Here is a 13206-nt window from a genome sequence, read left to right as displayed (position 1 = left end):
TTAAATTAAGGTAGCCAAAATCATACAGACAGAAAGCAGATGGCATTTGCCATGGGCTAGGAGGAGGGAGAAAATGGGGATTTATATTTAACGGCTATGAAGTTTTAGTTTTATAAGATGAGAAGAATTATGGAGAAGGGTAGAGGCGATGCTGCTCCACATTATAAATGTATTTAATGCCACTAAACTACATTTTATGTTACATGTTTTTTACCAAAGCAAAAAAGTGTGAGGAAAAAAGAGTGCTGACCAGAAGGGAAAAAAAAATTAATAAGGTTAGCTCCCCATCCTTTATATCTAGGTTGGTCTAGTGACTAACTTTGACTAACAAGAGTTTGGAGAAAGTAACACAATGTAAGTTCTGATTTTTGGCCTCAAGAGATTGTGTAGCTTCTGTTATTTTCTTAGAACCTGCTGTTGCTGCCATGTGAACAAGCCTGGGCTAGCTTCCTGTGTAAGAGACTAAATGAAAAAAGAAAGGGACTTCCCTGGTGGTCCAGTGGCTAAGACTTCACACTTCCAATGCAGGGGGGCCTGGGTTCAATCCTGGTCAGAAAATTAAATCCCATATGCTGCAACTATGAGTTCACATGCCACAACTAAGACTTGACACAACTAGATAAATAAATAATTTTTTTTTTTTTTAAAGAAAGAAACGTGGCTGTCCCAGCTAAAGCCCTAGACATATTAGTGGGTTCAGCTTTGGTAGGCAGGCTCAAAGAATTATAACAGCTTCCTAGCATTCATACCCTTCTGTATCCTCTCCCATTGAATATGGGCTGGCCTAGCTACTTGCTTCTATCCAGCAAGGGGAAAAAGTAATGAGATATTATATTTGTGATTAGGTTACATAAATTCATAACTTATGCTTTGCTAGAAGATTCTCACCTTGGAGAAAAGGTCCATTTAACAAATGGAGCAAGGAAGAAGGGACATCTACATGGGAAAAAAAAAAAGCCAACCTCATACCATATACAAAAGACAAATCTGTTTGGATCAAGGAATTATGTGTCAAGCATGAAACTTAAAAATTCTTAATAGAAAATCTAAGTTAACACTGTTCAGAACTTGCAGTACGGAGTTCTTCAGCAAGACATAAAAAAGAATGAAAATTTGCCATTTGTAACAACATGTAGGGACCTGGAGGGTATTATGCTTACTTAATGAAATAAGTCAGATGAGAAAGACACACACAGTATGTTATCACTTATATGTGAAATTTTAAAAATAAAGAGAAACAGACTCACAGATATAGACAACACTAGTGGTTACCAGTGGGGAGAATGAAGATGGAGGCATAAGAGAGGTAGGGTATTAACAGGTACAAACAACCATGTATAAAATAAATAAGCTAAAAAAAATAGATTGTACAGCACAGGGAAAGTAGTCAGTATTTTATAATAACTATAAATGGAATATAATCTTTAGAAACTGAATCACTATGATGTACACCTGAAACTTAGATAATATACTTTAATAAAAAAAAAAAAAAACAGGCAAACAAAACAGGGAATTGGAGTTTAAGAGGACATTAAACATGTATGAATAAAAGTTCACTTAATTTTTTTTAAAAAAAGGAGATTAATTTGAGAAAAAAATGTCAGAACTGAGGACTTGAATTTTCAGACAGAAAAAGCCCAAGAGATCATCCAACACAAGAGATGACGATTAAACACTAAGGTATATCAATGTGAAATTTTAGAAGTTTGGAAATAGTAAGACTCTATAAGTTTCTAGAAAGGGAAAAAAAAGTTTCATACAAAGACTCAAGAATCACTATGCCATTGGACTTCACAGAAAAGCTAGAATATAGTGAAATAATACCTTCAAAATTTTGAGGGGTCAGGATTTCCATGACAATTTTATATCCAGCCAAAATATCCAATAAGTATTAGAGCAGAATAAAGATGTACAAAAGCTCACAAAATTTATTTTTCACAAACCCCATCTTAGGAGGCTACCAGAGGATATATTTTTATACACACACACACAAAGGTACATTAGCTAAGAAAGAGGAAAATATGAGGCTCAAGATATGAGAATGAAGGGTGAACCTAAAAAGACAGTTCTATAGCAGAGCAACTAATCCAGAATCTAGGAGAGAGATCTTCAAGAATTTGAAATTCTGGGAATACTTAGACTGTTGGAAAGTAATTAGAGGAGGAAATTCACACAACTGGGATTAAGGCTGAATTGGTAATAAATACATAGAAAATTAGGCAAATGAAAAAAACAGGACAAATTATAGGAAAATAAAGAGAAAAATAACAACATACTACAAGGTTCTGCTGTGAATATCATTTGTAAGTTCATAGTAATGTAAACATATATTCAGTTAATCAACACTACAATATAAGCCACTATATTAGGAAGCTGAGGAGACTGGAAATTTGCACGCCTTGTGTGTAGGGGGAGAGGGTGTGGTAAAACAGAACTAAATATTTAAGTTTCACAGTAGAAAGTAAGTAGATAATTCCTAAAACTAAAAACATCAAGACACAGCAAACAAAAGCATGTCATTTGAGATGTGGGATTAAATGTGAAAAAAAATTGGCTAAAAATGTTAAGTGGCTGCCTCCTAGTATGGTGAGGATAAACAGGATGGGGGTTGCTACTTATTATAATATACCATGAATAATTACAGTACTTTTAAAATTATGGGCATATAAAACACTGATAAAAAATTAAAATTAAATTTAAAAAAAGAGAAAGAAATGAACTAGAAAGTCCAGGCTGTGGAGTTAGAAGCCATGAGTTCAAATTCTGATTCTATCACTTAGCACTGATGTGACTTTTGAACAACTATCCACAAAGTGTTATTAGGCCATAGATGGATTATACAAGTTGGGAAAGTAACAAAACTACCTAGCCCCATTAATTTTATCTTGTGAACAAATCTTGATTATTTATGTTTCTCATATAGGGCTTAGTATAGATTTCATATATAATATGTCCTAAATTTAATGACTACATCAACATTTAATGTATTTGTTAGTCAGGGATCTGATTTCATACCAGCTACCCCTTCTGTACCTAAGTAAATCACTCGCCTCCTCCTTTTCAAATATTATGCCTTGAAACACATTTCCCTGTAACTGAAACATTAAATTGCCCCCTGTATTTTGTACATGTTCCTGCTATTGTACCTGTCACACCATGACATACAATTTCTACTATATTTGAACTTATTTCTCTACACTGATTCCTTAATCACAAGAATTTCAGTTTTGAGTATACAGGGGTTTCAATCACTTCTGTTGGACATGATTAGGGGGAAAAAAGGGTTGGGGCAGAAAGAATGAGATTGAGAAGAGAAAAAAAGATAAATCAGACGCCTAAACAGGAGTAGAAGTTTGCTTGTTGAAGTAGAGCTTTGAGAGAAATAAAGGAAGCTGAAGCAAAAGAAATACAGACTCAGAACTGCCTGCCAACATGTGTTAATATAGAGGGAGCTAAGCTGACTGAGAGGTGACAACCAAGTGACAGCTTTCATTTGTGAGATTCTGAAGCACCCTGATATATATTGATCTTGTTTGGACCCAGGTAAAGAACCTGCCTGCCAATGCAGGAGACATAAAAGACAAGGGTTCAATCCCTGGGTCAGAAAGATCCCCTGGAGAAAGGCATGGCAACCCATTCCAGTATTCTTGCCTGGAAAATCCCTTGGACAGAGGATCCTGGCAGGCTACAGTCCATGGGGTTGCAAACATCTGAATACAACTGAAATGACTTAACACAGTCTGGACCAAAGCTATCCATTATTCTGAGAACTAGGAAAGAGTTTGAGAAATACTACAGTGAACTGCGGGGAGCGAGCTCCGCCTCTGGCAAAGGTCATGAGGAAGGAGGCTTGGCATACGCAAAGGCGGGATCAAGCCTCAGGAGTCTCCCTGGAAATTCTCGAGCAATCTACCCCCAAAACCAGAGTCTGCCTACTTTCTGCTTTGTGCTTTCACCTACACCTCTTACTTTACGGGGGGCTGTCCCCCACTACCTCTCTGAAAAAAGAGTTAGCTTATAGCTCCAGTTAATAATTCCTGGGTGTGACAGTGTTTCAACCTACAAACTCCCTTGGAAGTCCTCTAGCCTGCCTGAATAGGTTTTTCCGGCCACATGTGATTGCTCAGAGCCTCCAAACTGTGAGAGGCATGAGATGTTCTAAACTGTCTAAATACAGATTCCTTTGAGCAGTCAAAAGATTGATTAGAAATTGTATTGGTGAAGGGATTTTCACTTGTTGGGCCAATGTTTGCTGCTAAGTCTCCATATCCCTTACCTGCTGTGTCCCTGGCAGTGTATTGATTAATATAATTGGTTTAAATAGTAGCTTTAATGTTTGTAACCTGGGACCCTTGAATTAATTCTTTTTCTTGTTATAGCCCACCACACCTTTGCTCTGTAGGAATGCAACTTTATCTAATGCTTTTTGGAGGCTGGCGCCTGACTTTAGAATAATCACCTTTAGAGAAAAAGGCCTCCAGGCCAGAAGATGATGCAAATCACCTAAACTTTTGCATATGATAAGTTTGCAGGAAGAAAGCCTGGCTTACTGCATGACTCTACCCCTTCCCCCATTATCCTCTATGCATAACTTAAGGTATAAAAACTACTTTGGAAAATAAAGTGTGGGCCTTGTTCACCGAAACTTGGTCTCACCATGTCGTTCTTTCTCTTACCTTCTGGCTGAATTATTCAGCCTCTTTTCTCCACTGAATTTCCTCACTGAGCTATCCTTATTTCAGCCTCTTTTCTCCACTGAATTTCTTCACTGAGCTATCCTCATTCTATTACTCTTTATATCCTTAATTAACGTTTAATTAAGCAGTTGTTTCCTGATCCTCGCCGACGCCGTCCCCGCTTCGAATACCCTGGATCAGCCGGGGCTGGTCCCCGGCAGTGAACTGGGTAAGTTAAATAACAGTTTCCTACAACATTTTCCATTTCAAACATTCCAAGAGACACAGGAACTGTAGAGATAATAGTCAATAATTTGTATCATAAAACCATAATTTTAATAGCATTAAACAGTTGAACAGAGGAATGCCCAGGAAAAAAAGCCTCTTAGTAAACATGTTATCTGTGATGAAGCAAAATAAATACAATATGTTTTCACTGAAATTGAGAGAGAAGGAAACCTTGAATTTTCTAAGCAAGGATGGTGAATGGAAATCTTTATACAACTGGTTGGTTGAATTCATATTGTGAAACCCGGATATAGATGACCAACTATGCTGTTTCAAGAAGTAGATTGCCTGATTTATAGACATCTCATTTAATTCTCACACAAAAATCCTCAAAGGATTCAGTCTCACTTTATAGATAATGAAAATGAAGTTCAGGTTAGTTAGATAATTTGTCCAAGACTGCACAGTTTTTGAGCACTGAAGCCCACTCAGTCTGAATTCCAGAACCTGTGCATTTAACAACCATACTACAGCAGCAGCTGTTTAATTTAAAAATCTTGGAAACATTTCTAAACACAAATTAATAGGCAATGGGAATTCCCTGGTGATCAAGTATTTAGGACTCTACGCTTCTTCTGCAGGGGCTTAGGTTCGATCCCTGGTCAGGGAACTACGATTAAATTTTAAAAAAAAGAAAAAAGGCAATGTAGTGTCAGTATATTGTATATTGCTGAAACTCAGACTCTTATAATACCCATTCATGAACCCAACTACAGCTTAGACTCAAATTTTTAGGACTTAAACATCTAGGTCTTGAATATACTTCCTCTTACCTTGAGGACAATAGAGATATCTTTATAGGCAGGCCCCTCAACCATTCAGTAGTATCTACTGACTGGTCACCATGGGCCATAACTCAGCCAGATGTGGGGATAAACCAAACAAAACAGACATGACTCCTATTCTCATGGAGCTTATAGTTCAATAGAGGAGAGAGTAAGTACAAGAGTAGGGCTGCCATATGTAGGCAAATAGGGGTTGAATTAGAGGGTCAAGGAAGGCCTCTCTTAGCAGATAACTTGAAGTTAAGTTGGATTTAGAGTGCATGTGTTTCAGGTAAGGGGAGAGTATTTCTGGCAGAGAACATCACATGTAAAGGCTTGCAGTATGAATAATAAGCTCCAAAAATCCAAACATAAATTAATTTGATCCTGCCCTCCTCAGTATCTTTAGTTCCTAAAAATCTGAGAAGGAAGTGGGAACAGGAAGAAAGATGGCTCCTGAAACATCTAGCCATTAGCCATTCTCCCATAAGCCAGTAAGAACACTGTTTGGGAAACTTGGATCTAACGGATCCAGACTATTAAACAATATCTGAGAAAGAGAGGACCACTGGCTGTTCTGGCACATAAGAGCAGTCAAGAGGCAGACCAAACATACAATCTGAGAAATTTATGATTCTTAAAAAAAAATGCTTATCATTGAAATGCATAGCATTCCATGGTAAGAATTTAAAACTTAGTCCTCAAATACAACAAAATATAGATACTGAGGAGTTCAAAATTTCATGTAAAGAATGAAAAAATCTAAAATACAAATCTGATTATGACATTCTCTTATTTAAAATTCCTCAAGTACATCCCTACTGTTTCAGGGATAAAGTTCAAACTCATTAGTCTAATCCCTGTATTCTCTCCAGTACCATTTCCAGCTTCCCTGCCCTCCGTACTCAGAATCTAACCATATAGCAAGTTACCAGTGAACATCATACTTTTTCAAAAACAGAAGAGCCACCTTAAAGAAAACTTCCAATAACCATGTTGTTACGATTTAAGCATCAATTTTTAAATGGACAAATAGTTAATTTAAAATAAAATTATGAAAAGCTACTCATCTATAATGATAATTAAGACATAAAAGCTAATATACAATGTACAAAAAAGTTATAATACCAAGAAGAGTAACTATAGTAAGGTATTTGATTTTTTTACATTGTTATAAGCAGATTTTTTTAGATTGTTATAATAAGATTTTAAAAAAAGAAAACAATAATATTTGTAAAATATACATATGTTGATAAAGTCTGACAATACAGTTGCTTCTATCTAGTAGGTAGAAAAGGATGAATACAAGGAATTGTAAGCAAACCAGAGCTCACAAAAGTAGAAATTACGTCAAGAACCAAAGGACTGATCCACGTGGGAAGTATACATAATAACAAGGTACAAAGAGGATTCAACAATTAATCTGTATCAGTGATTGCTTTAATACAAAAAGTACCTAGAAAGAAGTTTCAATGCTATAGTTCAAAATAATAAATTAACCAAATGTTCTGAAAAAGAGAGCTAAAAGTATAAACTACATTACTAAAATCCTATGAATGAACATTCTAGGTGGCTCTATTAATAATAATCAGATACTAATAAACCATACATAGCTTCTAATAATTGTAACAGACCATGTCAATATATAATTACAGGACAATGGGTTATATAATGCTGGCTAAGAAAAATCTAAAGGACACATCATTCCAGTGGGAAAAAGCATATTATAGGAAAAACTAAAACCTATATTAAAAAGTATGATCTCACAAAGTGTTTTGGTCATAAGTTCAGTTATTAAAAGTAGCCCAGTCATAATATGAATGACTCAGCTGAAATACTCTGGGAAAAGCAGTCATGAACTATGCCTTAACTAAAAATCAACAATAAACCAAAAGCCCAAATTCTATAACCCTGGCTGGAGTAGAGTATTATTCCTTTTCTTTTGGATCTGGTAAGATTACTATAACTCTCTGAAAATTAAAAAAATAACCCACTACTGGAATCCGGGGAAATATCAAGATATTTTGTCATCCCAAGACAAAACATGGTTAATGACTGTTTTGTTTACTGGCTATTTAGGGTTCATGGTGGCTCAGCTGGTAAAGAATCCATCTGCAATGTGAGAGATGGTTCAATTCCTGGGTTGAAAGAACCCTTTGAGAAGGGAAAGGCTACCCACTCCAGTATTCTGGCCTGGAGAATTCCATGAACTGTATAGTCCATGGGGCTGCAAAGAGTCAGACACGACTGAGCAACTTTCAGGGTCACTGGAGTATTCAAAAGAATCAACCATTCTAGAGGTGCCGCGCGGAGACCCTCTGTACCTGTGCGAACATGGCGCTGTGCGCGGTGCGGGGGTTGCTGGCCGCAGTCGGCAGCCTGCGCGCCATCTCGGCACCCAGCGGGCCCTGCTCGCCGCGGCCCTGGGGACTGCGGGCAGGTGCCGTCCGGGCGCTGCGCACCGGCCCTGCTCTGCTGTCGGTACGGAAATTCACAGAAAAACACGAATGGATAACAACAGAAAATGGTGTTGGAACAGTGGGAATCAGCAATTTTGCACAGGAAGCTTTGGGAGATGTTTACTGTAGTCTGCCTGAAGTTGGAACACAGTTGAACAAACAAGAGGAGTTTGGTGCTTTGGAAAGTGTGAAAGCTGCTAGTGAACTCTAGTCACCTCTATCAGGAGAAGTAACTGAAATTAATAAAGCTCTAGCAGAAAATCCAGGACTTGTCAACAAGTCTTGTTATGAAGATGGTTGGCTGATCAAGATGACATTCAGTAACCCTTCAGAACTAGATGAACTAATGAGTGAAGAAGCATATGAGAAATACATAAAATCTATTGAGGAGTGAAAATGGAACCCCTAAATAAACTACTTTGAAACAACTTAAAAAAAAAGAATCAACCATTCTAAATGTGCAATAGTAATCTTAATTGCTTAAAGATATCTAACTTGTCATCGGATTTTAATTATTTTTTAAAAAGTGATTTTAAATTAATTTTTTTATTTCTTAGGTATATGCATTCAGTTACACAATGCAAACAGTTTTGAGTGCTCCTCTCTGTAGACAAAAGCCTCTTGGATAATACATAATCAATAGCTATAAGCTTCTTTAAATCAGGGACTGTGTCTTATTTGACTTTATGTCATCCACCCCTAGCACAGTGCCTGCAGCACAGTCAGTTTTCAATAAATATTTCTTTTTAAGTGAAAGCATGTATGATAATTATAAGAAGTTGACAAAGAAATAAATCAAATTCCACCCTCCTTACCTGCTTTTTTTTTCCCCTTTTGACCTGGAACTGGTTCTAAGCTTTCTTGACCTTTTCTCATTAACATGGCAAGCGATGCATCATGAGCTCTGAATAGGTCCACAACCTCATGTAAGGCAACATCTGTTATCAGATCACAGCTCAGGACCAGTACATCTGTCTGTCAAAGGAGAAGAGGAAAAGTCAGTATCACAAGGGACAAAGGATCACACAAAATTATCACAGGATAAACTCACAATGTCTCAGAAGCACACACAAACTGGACACTTGTCCTCAAACCTTTTTCACAGCGGTGGAGTAGGTAAAATAAATAGGTTGTTCTAGCTGAACTGTGTTGGGGGAGGGTCTGGAAATCCCACCTCCCCTTTGTGTGTGCCTTACTGCTGCTGTCCCTGAGGCACCTCTGGAATCCTGGGCTCTAAGGAAGAGAGTATGAAAACCATCACATTGTCTATTTCTGTGTATGGAGTTAATGATCTTAAAATTTTTATGTCTCTTTACAGTTTAAAAGGTGCTTTCACACAGTCTGATGATCCAATAAGATTGTGAAATACTTTATTTTAAAGCAGTCACTTTGCTATAATACTAGGAAATAAATAACAGGATGAATATATTATAATGTGCCCCTCTTTGGGAAAACAGTCAAGCTAATAAACCATTATACTACAACTTTAGGTATGTATAAAAGCATCCATTTAATCCTCAAAGCAATACAAATTCTGCTATTTTAAAAAGTCTGAAAAACACTGGACTACATTATTTAGGTTAAAGAACAAAGTGAATATCTAGAGAAATTTTTGTAAGTGGCTCCAACTTTTCTAAAATTTTAATTTAAAATCAAGATTCTTACTTTGGGGGAAAATAGACAATTTCAACTTACATTCTAGGAAAAAGAATCGCACTTGCTCAGAAAGTGAGACTCAACCATCAGAATGCCTTATCTTACTGCCTGTAATTTCTTATTCCAAATATAGAATCTGTACTAGGACCATCATTTCTTTTTCTACATAAAATTCATTATTTATAACCTAAACAATTCCTTTTGAAGGCTTCAGGTTTAAGAAGTTCAAATTTGGATTTTTTTTTTTTTTCCTACTCTTCTACTTATTAAGGCTCTCCTAGTTCTTTCTGGATCTTAACTGAGCTTAAAAAAAAAAAAAAAGTTCCTATAAACATCTTCTTTTTAGGAAAAAAAATTCCTAAGCCTGCAACTCACCATCCAGGAACCGTCAAACATTAACAAATCAGCTCACATACATGCAAGCTAAGGAAGAAATGGCCTGCAGAATCCCACTTCTTGTTAACAGTACTTAGAAAGGCAGGAAGCATGGGCCATTACTAAAGACATGTCACTAGAGCCGCAGAGAAGTTACCCCATTTCATTACAATGAAAATGACAGTTTGTTGAAGAAAAAAAATCCTTTCTATTTTCCTAAGTTTCTCTAATAAGATGACTGGTTTCTGTAAGCTGACTGTTCCACAATAAATTATTAACTGTACTCCAAAGTGAAGAAAACGACCCCAATGCAGATGCTTCTGAAGTGGTGACAATGCTGTCTTAGAAAATAAATGCTGTTATCATTCAATATCTGCAGAAAATAAATCTGTCAGCATAACGAATGCCAAACAAGTCCTGCATAATTGTGAACAGTCTGCAGCCTCATTTTTCTCTCTGCTTTTAGATGACTTTTTGCTAAGCTGAATGCGAAATCCCCAAGGAGCACAAGAAACAGAGCCCTCCTCCTAGTGTCTGGTTGCCATCTGTTCTCAGTGTGAAATGAAAGGATTCAGTCTGAAAGGGCAGAACCTGGGATACAGATGGAGGTGCTATTCTGTCAGGCCCTCTTCCTGCCTGTTCCCAAAGAATGCACCACTCTCACTGAGACCAAACACATTCCTGTTCTCTTTGCAACTGCATTTCCAGAGGAAAAGTCTTTGCTGACTGATCAATGTACTTTGTTTCCAAGGCTAGAAATCCTGGAAGAAGAAACTAAAGTCTAAAAGGAAAATGAAATCATCCTTATATCTTTTTAATACTGTTTATTTTTGTTTAATAAAAGTTATAATTGTAAGAAAATAAATGACTGTTTTAATTTTTATTCTAAAAATGTAAAGGCCATTCTAGAAATGCAAATGTTCTTCTACTAACTGGAACCCACAGAGAGAAAGTGGAAAAACTCTTAAAAGAGCCAGAAGTATTTCTGATCACGTGTGACCACAAACCATGAATAAACATAGACTGTTTGGACTGTCAAGCAACTGTATATATGAAATGCAATTAACTTGAAAGTTCCTGGGAGACATCAACCCTCAGTTGCCTTGTGTTCTTTTCTAACATCAGAGTATGCATCATCTGTAGAGACCAACTGGCATCTCCACAGACCTCCCTATTCACTATCCTAACAGTCCTCAGTAAGCTTTACTGAAGCCTGCTCCTGTAACGGAACAAGGGCAACGTCAAGGGTGAAAAGCACAGTTCTTAAAGGACAGTAAATGCCTGCATTTTTGACCAAGTGGAAACATACAAGGTCTTCAAGGGAAGGTAGAAGATAGCACTATAGTGTTCAAGATACCCCAGAATTCAAACTTGAACTGCTGCCGATTAGTCTTGGCTAAAGCAAACAAATAGAGCTTAGAAAACCAATTACAAAGCCATGGCAAAGTCCAGAAATCTGTCATTATAAGAACATTTCAATCAAGCCAAAACCACTGAGTAAAACTAGAAGAAAAAAATAAAACCGGATGTATGTGTGTGTGGTGGTAATGGTAGGGTAGGAGGAGGGAAGAGCTACTGGGAATAGCCTCTTTTCTTTTCCTGGCAGCTGTTCCATGATAGATGTTATAAGTAACACAATCTGGCAAACAATTTCCTACAGCAAGGAGAAAGAAAAACACACTTACTCCCCTGGGAAAAAACTGTCAGGGTAAGGTAACTACCATGCTTTTACCCACTCAGCACTTCCACAAACAATGACTATGACCCAAATCACCACCCAATACCCACCCCTGCCAATAAGGAACTAATGAATTCAGCTATTTGGTACGACTGGGAATTGTCACAATTTACATTTTTCTATGTGGTCCAATCTCAATCCAGTCTCCAAGAGTAGTTTGGTGCTTTAATAATTCAATTCAGTTCACTCGCTCAGTCATGTCTGAGTCTTTGCAACCCCATGGACTGCAACATGCCAGGCTTCCTTGTTCATCACCACCTTTTGGAGCTTGCTCAAACATGTCCATCGAGTCCGGCGGTACCATCCAACTATCTCATCTTCTGTCGCCCCCTTCTCCTCCTGCCTTCAATCTTTAATAATTACCCATGAATAGAAAGCTCAGAGATAAATCCACGCACTTATGGACACTTTATCTTTGACAAAGGAGGCAAGAATATACAATGGATTAAAGACAATCTCTTTAACAAGTGGTGCTGGGAAAACTGGTCAACCACTTGTAAAAGAATGAAACTAGAACACTTTCTAACACCATACACAAAAATAAACTCAAAATGGATTAAAGATCTAAACGTAAGACCAGAAACTATAAAACTCCTAGAGGAGAACATAGGCAAAACACTCTCCGACATAAATCACAGCAGGATCCTCTATGACCCACCTCCCAGAATATTGGAAATCAAAGCAAAAATAAACAAATGGGACCTAATTAAACTTAAAAGCTTCTGCACAACAAAGGAAACTATAAGCAAGGTGAAAAGACAACCTTCAGAATGGGAGAAAATAATAGCAAATGAAGCAACTGACAAACAACTAATCTTAAAAATATACAAGCAACTCCTACAGCTCAATTCCAGAAAATAAATGACCCAATCAAAAAATGGGCCAAAGAACTAAATAGACATTTCTCCAAAGAAGACATACAGATGGCTAACAAACACATGAAAAGATGCTCAACATCACTCATTATCAGAGAAATGCAAATCAAAACCACTATGAGGTACCATTTCACGCCAGTCAGAATGGCTGCGATCCAAAAGTCTACAAGCAATAAATGCTGGAGAGGGTGTGGAGAAAACGGAACCCTCTTACACTGTTGGTGGGAATGCAAACTAGTACAGCCACTATGGAGAACAGTGTGGAGACTCCTTAAAAAACTGGAAATAGAACTGCCTTATGACCCAGCAATTCCACTACTGGGCATACACACTGAGGAAACCAGAATTGAAAGAGACACGTGTACCCCAATGTTC

General features: G+C 37.3%; 1 protein-coding gene and 1 pseudogene across 1 annotated transcript in view; one reads left to right on the top strand and one right to left on the bottom strand.

The window, feature by feature from the left end:
* EIF2B3 (eukaryotic translation initiation factor 2B subunit gamma) overlaps nt 1-13206 on the bottom strand; it is a 114839-nt gene that overhangs the window by 64920 nt on the left and 36713 nt on the right. Inside the window, exon 4 of the mRNA XM_027537445.1 lies at nt 9003-9162. Coding sequence (XP_027393246.1) covers nt 9003-9162 — 160 coding nt within the window. The remainder of the gene's footprint in view (nt 1-9002; nt 9163-13206) is intronic.
* Nucleotides 7997-8991, top strand: LOC113889977 (annotated as a pseudogene).

This window comes from Bos indicus x Bos taurus, chromosome 3, assembly GCF_003369695.1.
Source record: "Bos indicus x Bos taurus breed Angus x Brahman F1 hybrid chromosome 3, Bos_hybrid_MaternalHap_v2.0, whole genome shotgun sequence".
Classification (NCBI taxonomy): domain Eukaryota; kingdom Metazoa; phylum Chordata; class Mammalia; order Artiodactyla; family Bovidae; genus Bos; species Bos indicus x Bos taurus.
Note: the sequence above shows the minus strand (reverse complement) of the source record. Positions and strands in the feature narration are given on the sequence as shown.